Here is a 9,076-nt window from a genome sequence, read left to right as displayed (position 1 = left end):
GGTTTGATCCCTGGGTTGGGAAGATTCCCCTGGAGCAGGAAATGGCAACCCGCTCCAGTATTCTTGCCTGGAAAATTCCATGGACAGAGGAGCCTGGTGGACTACAGTCCATTGGGTTGCAAAGAATTGGACAGAACAGCACACACACACACACACACACACACACACCCCAATGCAGCTTCCAACGGGTGGCTGCCAGGCTTGCATGTGCCTCTCTCCCGCTCAGCGTCCCTCTGTGGCACCCCCCTCCCTGCAAGGAAAAGGCCACCCCCTTGGTCTGGCTACAGATCTGCATTATCTCGCTCCTGCTTTTCTGCAGTGTCATTTCCCCTCCTTCCCCTCTTGTGTGCAATTTCGAAACTGTCACTTCCCACGCTCCCTAGTGTGTCCCTTGAGGCTTTGGCTTCCTTTCCCTTTGGACCTCTCTGCACTGACCACCTTCCCCTGAACCTTGCCTCCTTCCCAAATCCTTGGCAAGGATTTCCAGGCTCCCCATGTACCCCCAGGGGAGGTTACCGTGTCCCCTGTGCTCCTCCCCCATGTTATCTCTTGCCTCCCGCCCCCTCCCCTCCCCCCGCCCCCGACCCATTTGCAGCATTTCCGGTTTGGACAGCATGTTCAGAAGTCTGTTCTCCACACTAGCATGTGAGTTCCTTGAGAGCAGAAGCGCATCCTAGTCATGGCGTATCCCCAGGTCCTGGCCCAGTGCCTGGCACCACAATCCACGTTGTCGCGTTGAATTCTGTGGATGAAGAGTGTGTGTGTGTTTGTGTGTGGAAGGCTGGCTGAGGTCTCAAAGTTGGGAGCGGTGGTGACTCTCTGCAGTGACAGGCCCTTCAGGATGCAAATCTGGCGGGGGGCGAGTGTTTGCATGGAGAGCAGGAAATAGAGCAGGACCCCGAGGAGGGCCGGGCAGGAGGCAGGGAGGGATCGGTGTTGACCCGGCCAAGGGCTCTCGGGCTTCGGCTCAGACTGGGACTGGAGCTCAGGGTGCCGAGCGAGGGTTCTGCGGGCTCTCCTCCCGGGTGATGGCTTCGTGACGCTTTTCTACCAGGAAAAGTAGTGGGGAGAGAGAGGGGGGAGGGGGCAGCATCACACACACGCTGCAGAGACCTGGGGGGACACGGCAGCGTCTGGAGCGCCAGGAGGCTGAAGTCACAAGGTGAGGGGATGAGGGCTGGGAGAGGCAGAGGGTGGAGATGGGGGGAGCGGAGCCCCGGAATCAGATCTGAGAGGGGCAGATCTTCCTTCTCCCCAGTGCATGGGGGGTTGGGGGAAAAGCTACCCACCCCCGGGAGAGGGCCTCGTTCTAGGCCGGCCCTCATCCTTCCAGCCCCAGGGAGAGGGTCTGCGCCCAGGCAGGGGGCCGGCGGGAGAGGCCCGGCGCAGGGGAGCCCGGGCTTCCGCGAGGACAGAGAGGCCTCTAGCGGCCAGCAGGCGACGGCGAGCCCGGAGGGCACTTCCTGCCAAGGCCCGGGGCAGCCCAGTTTCGCAAAGGAAGTTCTGCCAGGGCCGCAGGGGCGGAGGCAGGAAGTGGGCCGGAGGCTCGCGCTAGGGTGCGGCCGGCGGGTAGTGAGAGGCCGCGGCCGGGAGCGGGGGAGGGCCACGGAGGTGAACCAGACCGAGGCCGCGACCCCACCCATCCCCCGCGGGGCCCCGCAGCCGGGTCCGGCGGCGCAGCACTGCCAGCGACGCCTCGGCCGTCCGCGCGCGGCCTGGGTCAGCCGCGTTCCAAGTTCTTCCGTTTGGAGCTGAACTTGGCTTCCCTCTAGCTCGCCCCATTCCCCTCCACCCTCAGGGGCCTCACGGGTCCCTCCCCTCCACTCCGTGGCGGAGACCACACCCCTCCAGTCTCCAAATACCTTCCAGGGGCCTCTCCTAGGGACGCATTTCAGTTCGCCTCAGAGCTAATACTTATGGAGTCTTCCCGATGCAGGCATTATTTAATCACTTCTGCAAAGAGGGCCTAGCTCCATTTTGCTGATCAGATAACTGAGGCCAAAACGGGTAGAATTAAATAACACTCAGATGAACTCGGGCTTCCCTGGTGCCTCAGCGGTCAAGAATCCGCCTGCGAATGCACACGATACAGGAGACACAGGTTCGACCCCCGGGTGGGAGGGAAGATCCCTGGAGAAGGAAATGGCAACCCACTCCAGTATGCTTGCCTGGGAAACCCCATGGAAAGAGGAGCCTGGTGGGCTGTAGTCCACAGGGCTTCAGAAGAGTTGGACACGAGTTAGTGACTAAACAGCAAACGGTACAGATGCACTCGGACCCATTCAAAGTTTGCATTTTCAGGCTTGATGCCCCTGGAAGGGTGAGGGCAGCCCTTCCCTCCACAGGGTTTGCTGAAGCAGGTGTGGCTTCACTGGACATCCCCCCAACTTCAACAGCCCCCTTCCCATCAATAACCACACAGCCAGGACTGGGGGAGTGGGGTCTGGCTTTAGCTTTAGTTCTTATCAAACTGTGGGGTTCTCCGTTACAGAGAAGGCACTTAGATGGGAGGGTCACCTGAGTCAGACCAACTTTGTCCTCCCTCCCATCCCCAGCTCTCTGGGGTGGAGGGTAATGACACATCCACCTGATATCCCCCTTGGCACTGGTATGTGGGTCCCCTTAACCGTTAGGCCTTTGGGAGAGCCCAAGGCCCTGGCCTCCAGACTCAGCATTTGGGGGAGGGATTCCAGATAAAGGACTGAAAGCTGGAAGGCAGGACGTCCTGGGAGCTGCCCCCAGCCAGCAGGGGGCAAAGCAGAGGGGCTGCAGGGGTGGGGTTGGCACAGGGGCCGGGGGACAGCTTGGCCAGGTTTCCTGGAGACCCCCAAACCCCACAAGAAGGGTCCCACCTCCTACAGATCCCCTAAAGGCACCGGTGAAGTATGGGGTGGGGTGGGGAGGCACCAGTTAGGTGGTCTATAGAGACCCACACACAAACTCCGCTGGTGGGCCTGGCACAGCACTGGGCACAGAAAAGGTGCTCAATACATTTTTCTTGAATGAATGAATGAACGGAGCATAGAGGGTGTGAGGGACAAAGGACAGGGCCTGGGGCCCCTTGGGCCAGCCTGCTTCATTCAGAAAATAGTAGTTTAAAAAATGTAAAAATCCTTTCCCTCCTCCCCCCCTTGTTTATGGGCCCAGGAAAGGGCGAGGGAAGGGTGTCTCTACCTGGATCCTTCCCTCTCCCCCTCCCCTAAAAGTCTATATACACATATACATATTTATACGGCACCGCAGGATACTGCCTGGGCCCCCACACGGAGCTGGGGGCACCAAGCCCCAGGGCCTCCAGGGCGGCCAAGGCAGAGGTGAGAGGTTGGAACTTGGGGCAGTGTGGGAAGTAGCCCACAGCAGCTGGTGAGCCCAGAGCAGCTGGATTCTGGGGTCCTGAACAACAGACCCCTGCTCCCTTCACAAGTGAAAACAGATCAACCCTCCCCGCCCTAGGCAGAGGTGGGGTGAGGGGGGCCTGCAGCAGTCCCCAGGGAAGAGGTGGGGAGACTGAGTCCTGCCCCACCAGCCTAGATTGCAGCAACCTGAAGGCTGTTCCGGGCAGAGCTGACCCAGATTGTGGCCCTGGGAAAATCGGCTGGGAAGAGGGCTCTGTGCAAGGCACTTGGTGTCCACTGTTCCCAGGTTGGGGGGCGGGGAGGGGGGTCCAAGGCAGAGGGCAGCTCAAACCCTGCCCCTCCCCCAAACAGAACCGGAAGGGCCTGAGGGGCCCAATTTGGCAGCAGAGAAACATGGCGGTGCAAAGAGACAGAGGAAGGAAGGGGGAGTGGCATGCAGAGCCCCACAGGTCCCCCGAGGAGGAGGTTCTAAGGCACTGACTCAGGGACCCAGGGGCTCATCGCCCTCCGGGCAGCCTGCTGCCCCCTCCAGAGCCTGGCCAGGCTGGTGGGGGGGCTGGTGGGGGGAGACCCCGCTTCCCCATGGCACTGAGTTTTCTTAAGGCAGAGTCCGAGTGAGAGGGGTGCGGGTGTGGTCAGGGGCAGGTCCGAGCCCCGTGGCGCCTAACTAGCTGCCCGGCCGAGGCTGCCTGAGCACTGAGTACACGTCGTCCACACGGCTGAGCTGCTCGAAGAAGGGCAGAAGGTCGTGGAGCTCTGTGTCACTCATGTTGTCGAACCATGAGGCCACTGGTACCTGGAAGATGGGTGTGGGGCAATGAGGGGGGCAGGGGGCCCTGGGCACAGAGCGTCCACATCAGCCCCGAGCACCGTCACTTACAGTTTCCCAGTAAGTTGCACTGACCACACAAGTCAGAGCAGAAGTTTTAGGGAACCATACTCAACCCTGCATGTTTGAGTTCAGTCTCTTCAGTCGTGTCCAACTTTTAGGGAGCCCATGGACTGTGGCCCGCCAGGCTCCTCTGTCCATGGGATTCTCCAGGCAAGAATACTGGAGTGGGTTGCCATTCCCTTCTCCAGAGGATCTTCCTGACCCAAGGATCCAACCCACGTCTCTTATGTCTCCCGCTTTGGCAGGAGGGTTCTTTACCGCTAGTGCCACCTGGGAAGCCCTTACCCTATTGTGTGCTAAGCACTTGGACAGTTTCGGTTCATTTTTTAAAAAAGTTAATTCTGGGATCCACTAACAGTTCACAACTGTTAGGATGAAGTGGAAACTGCTCTAGTGCCCAGCAAGGGACCCAAACCCATGGCAGGCCCCCTGTCCATGCAGGCAGAATGGGCTGAGTGACTGAAAAGAGACCTGGGGCAGCTGTGGATGGACAAGGTGAGCAGGCAGCAGCCAGGGGCCACCGAGGAGAGAAAAGAGGGAGGAACGGGAGGGACCAGACCCCCGCAGGGCCCCAACCCCCATCCTGCTGGGCACTCACGGCGTTATCTGGATGGAAGACGTAGGAGGCGGGCGAGTTGTCCAGGATGAGCACCCGACGCAGGTCTCGGCCCAGTCGGCTCAGGTCCTTCACATAGTTCCCCCGGTGGAAGACACACGACTCCCGAAACAGCCGCGCCCGGAAGGCCCCCCACTTGTCCAACAGGTCAGCTACCGGGTCTGCGTACTGGGGGGTGGGAGGTGGGTCATCGGGGGCGGGGAGGGCGCCAAGAGGGACCCAGAGACCTCTGCCCAGTGGTTGTGTGTTGGAGGCAGACAGGAAGCAGAGGTGCCCAGGGAGCCTTGCGGAAGGTGGAAGGCTCACCTTGGCCAGGCTGGCGGTGAACAGCACGCATTCGAAGAGCTCCCCCATCCGCTGCAGGAACTCATCAACGTGGGGCCGCTTCAGCACGTAGACCTGGGGGGTGGGCCAGTGAGGGGACTGCTGGCCCATGGGCCTGGGCAGGGTGGGGCAGGGTGGGGTGGCCGGGGGGCTGTGCAGGAGTTAGGTGCAGGAGGTAGAGGAGCACAGGAGGGCAGCTGGTCCCAGGGCCCGTGGGCTCCACTTGGCCAGCCACCCCCACCACCGCCAGGTAAACCACCCACTGTCCCCGAAGAGGATCAAATAACCTCCGACTCCTGTCTTTGGGCCCTACCTCAGAGGGAATCACTAATTCCCACCCCTTCCTCCGCCAGGGCCTCGGCCGGATGTGGGGGCCTGGGGCAACCCCCTCACCCCAAGGCTGCAGGGCACCGGCCCCCGAGCCAAGTAATGGAGAACAGGCTGGACAGCACACAACCTATCCTGAATTACTTGAACTGGGTCCCGGGCAGGGTGGGGGCGAGGGGGCACCGAGGAAGACCCCCCACCCCACTCCCTGCAGGCCTTGGAGCTGGGCCAAGTCCCTGAGGGTCTGTGTGACCTCAGGCAAGTCTCACACCCTCTCTGGGCCCCGGACATTCCACATTTATCAAAATCCCATCTAGGGCTCTCAGGACTGGTGGGAGGAACCTGGGGTCTGGAAGACAGATGCCAACCCTACCACCTCCCCCCCACCCCCAGCCCCTCACCTGGTGGACCACCCCATCAATCTCCACAGGAATGATGAAGTCAGCATTGTTCACTGGCTGCAGAGGGAAGAGAGCTGCTGGAGCTGGGGCGAGGCCCGCCAGGACCACCCTCCCAGGCCAGGCCAGGGTCTGTGTGACCTCAGCCAAGTCTCACATCCTCTCTGGACTTCTGACAATTCCACATTTATCAAAATCCCATCTAGGGCTCAGAGACCGGGGCCTGAGGGCTGCTGGGCGGGGGCCCACCTTGAAGGAACTGTGCACCAGGGTCTCATCCAGGTCGATGACCACGCATATCTTGTCCGAGTCCTGGGCTTTGGCCTCAGGGAGCAGGTACTGGACTGGGGTCTGCTGTGGGGACAAGGGGGGAGCTGGTTATTGCCACCTCTCTCAAGCCCCAGTCATTTCTCCTACCCCAGCCCTCTTCCTGGAGAGCCCCAAGGACAGAGTGGAAACACCAGCCCCTTCCCAGCTTTGCCCCTGCCAACCCTGGAGCCTGGGGGTAGGCTGCCTGGCTCTCGGGGCTTCACTTCCTGACCTGGGAAACCAACGCAGAGGAAAGCCTCCACTTCTGAAGGGGAAATTCAGAATCCTTGGGGCTGGGGGCCCTTAGGAGGCAGTCAGGGTTGGGAAGGCCTGGGAGGGTGGAGGGCTTGGTGGGGGGTAGGGGGAGCTTCACCCTCCTCCACAGGGCCTAGCAGCACGTCATGAAGAGCCCCCTTCCCCTACACCCCCCAAAGGGCTGAGTCCAGGTGCCCCCATAGCCCCCACTTGGCCAGCACGCACCTTGGGGACGGCACCATTCTCCTCCACGAGCAGGGGTGCCCCGCTATGGGCGGGCAGGGCCTCCCCGTCATCCCGGCAGACACAGCAGAAGAGTGAGTGGAGGATCCCCCGGCTCCGGGGCTTCTGAGAGGCTGCTGACTTCTGGTCACCTGAAGCAGGGAGGCCCAAGGTGGGGCATGCACACTGCCTGGCCTGCAGGGCTGTGCCTATATGCCCAGCTGCCAACCCCTGGGCTGAGAGGATCTGGCCATGGTTCCTTCATTGAGGGAGACACACTAAGGTGGCAGCCTGACAGTCTTGGCTCCAGGCCACCCCTCCGCTCCCCACAAGTTCTTCTAATGTGGCTACAACGTCACCCACATTAGGGAGTGGGCTGGTTGGAGGCTGGGACAGGAGGTGTTTTCTCTTCCCAATAGTTTCCATCTCTGCCGGGGGAGCAGTGCATAGGGGCACCTCCTGACACCCACCGGACCTGAGCAGCCCCTGGTCAGTGGGGCCCCTACCAAAGAGGGCTGGGGCCTGGGGCCCTGGGGCCCACTCCCGCCTTCCTTCCATCCTCCACCTCCAAAGGTCCAAAGTCCTTCCTGAAGCTGGGCCCAGACACAGGGGGTGGGGGCTTGAAGCTAGCGTCCTGCAGCCATCTACTGGCCCCTCCTTCTCCTCCTCCTCCGCCCCCGCCCGGACCTCCAACCTAGATCCCGCTGATAGACTGGCCCACCCTCCACCCGACCCCCTATCCAACCCCCCACCCCCGATCCCGGGCGGACCTAGGTCCCGGCCACAAGTGGACAGACCTGGAGGGACTTCCTAGCCTCTTAAGTCCACACGAGGACAGGGAGGGGCAGACCCCCTAGACCAGAACCATCAGTCCCGGGGTGCCCGGCCCAAGCTGGCGGCATCTCGGGTCTCTGCTTGTATGCACAGACACGGCGCCCACCGGCTCCGGGAGCCAAGTGCGCGGTCCGATCACGCGTCTTCTGCGGGCGCGCGGGCGATCCTTAGAAGTGGTTGTCTCTCTCCGCGCCTCCACGCGGGACGCGGAAGTTTGTGGGGAACGTGGCCCTGTGTTAGCGGGAGATCTTTCCAACCCTCACCAGCCCGCTGTCACCTCTGCGCCCCCTCCCGCGACCCAGCCAGACCGCGGCCCGGAGGGGGTGGAGTCTCAGCTGGTGGCCTGAAGGCGCCCTCTTCAGCCCCCCCATCTCCCAGCCCCCTTGGCGCCAATGGGGGAGTGGGGGGGGGGGGAACGACTCTTCGGCCTCGCGCACACCCAGTCTGGGAAACCTGGAGGGCGCCCCGTGCTCCACCCCTGCCTCAGTTTCCCCACCTCGAGCAGACCGAAGCGCCCCAAAACGCGCCAGGCCCCGCCCCAGGTCTCCGAGTCTCTGCAAGTTCAAACTCTCACCCAGCTTCCCCTCCAGTTGGAAGCTCCGGGTCCCGCCAAGGCGGGCGCCCCGGGCGGTGGCGGCAACTGTCGCCCTCGAGAGGGTCTCGGCTCCCTCCTCTTTGCGGCGCCGGGTCTAAGCTCCCCTCCGCGCGCCCCAGTACCTTTGCTCCGTAGCGGGCTCCGCGCTTCCTCCTTGCTGATCTGAGTAATGACGGCCGAGCTGTCCATGGGGCCGGGCGCGCTCCGCTCCGGCCGGACTCTGGCCCGGGAGCCCGGCCTCCCCCCCGGCTCGGGCCGGAATCGGGGCGCGGGGGGGAGGGGAGGGGTGGGAGGGAGGGATCCCCGCGAGCTTCGGAGGGGAGGGGAGCCAGGTTCTAAGGGGGAGGGGGAGGGAGGGGGCACGGAGGAAACTTTGTTACAACATGGAGTTTCCTCCCCGCGAGGCGGATGCAAACATGGAACCCGGGCGCCGTTTCAAGGCTCCCCCTTAAAAGGGCAACGGCTTCAGCGTGACCTGGACTCGGCCGGGGCTTTCATCACTTGAGGGGCCGGCGCTGCTCGGCGGGCAAGGAGGCGGGCCCGGCCAGGTTCCTGCCGCGCTCCCGGGGGCGCCGCCTCCTTTCCCGCCGCCCGCCCGCCAGCCAGCCAGGCCAAGCCTCTGCGGCTGCGTGGCAGGGCCGGCACCCCGGCCCACGCTTCTCCGCGCTAAGCGGCCCGGGACCAGGGCCCGCCCGGGGCGCCCGCGCCCGGGAGTGCCCCGAGGCAGCGCGACTCCACCTCTGAACATTCCAAAGGTCGGGGACTGGCAGCTTCTCGGTCTTCTCATCTGGGAAATGGGGATAACACCATCTGGTCTGAAAAGTGGGTCTTCTCTCCGGTGGTCGCAGGGGAAGTCTTGAGTGTGCAAAGCCTCTGCTGCACCTCCCAACGACTATGCAGATCCACACAATTAGGTCCCTAACCAGACCGTGACCTACCCTCAGTCTC

The 9,076-nt window shown here is 62.7% G+C and overlaps 1 protein-coding gene across 3 annotated transcripts; it reads right to left on the bottom strand.

Moving 5' to 3' along the window:
- Positions 1-584: 584 nt before the first annotated feature.
- CTDSP1 (CTD small phosphatase 1) lies at positions 585-8,487 on the bottom strand. Of its 3 annotated transcripts, none has more exons than XM_055573449.1 (7): positions 8,251-8,487; positions 6,703-6,851; positions 6,163-6,267; positions 5,917-5,973; positions 5,171-5,263; positions 4,847-5,032; positions 585-742 (listed from the first exon to the last, which is right to left on the bottom strand). In XM_055573449.1, the coding sequence occupies exons 1-7, from the start codon at positions 8,315-8,317 to the stop codon at positions 674-676; spliced, it is 726 nt and encodes a 241-aa protein (XP_055429424.1). In that variant the 5' UTR covers positions 8,318-8,487; the 3' UTR covers positions 585-673. The 3 variants fall into 3 exon arrangements, with proteins under 3 accessions (XP_055429424.1, XP_055429423.1, XP_055429422.1); XM_055573448.1 differs by lacking the exon at positions 585-742 and adding an exon at positions 1,992-4,152 and having other exon boundaries at positions 6,163-6,264; positions 8,251-8,484; XM_055573447.1 differs by lacking the exon at positions 585-742 and adding an exon at positions 1,992-4,152 and having other exon boundaries at positions 8,251-8,482.
- Between the last annotated feature and the right edge of the window lie 589 nt (positions 8,488-9,076).

The sequence above is a fragment of the Bubalus kerabau genome, chromosome 3 (assembly GCF_029407905.1).
Source record: "Bubalus kerabau isolate K-KA32 ecotype Philippines breed swamp buffalo chromosome 3, PCC_UOA_SB_1v2, whole genome shotgun sequence".
NCBI lineage: Eukaryota > Metazoa > Chordata > Mammalia > Artiodactyla > Bovidae > Bubalus > Bubalus kerabau.
Note: the sequence above shows the minus strand (reverse complement) of the source record. Positions and strands in the feature narration are given on the sequence as shown.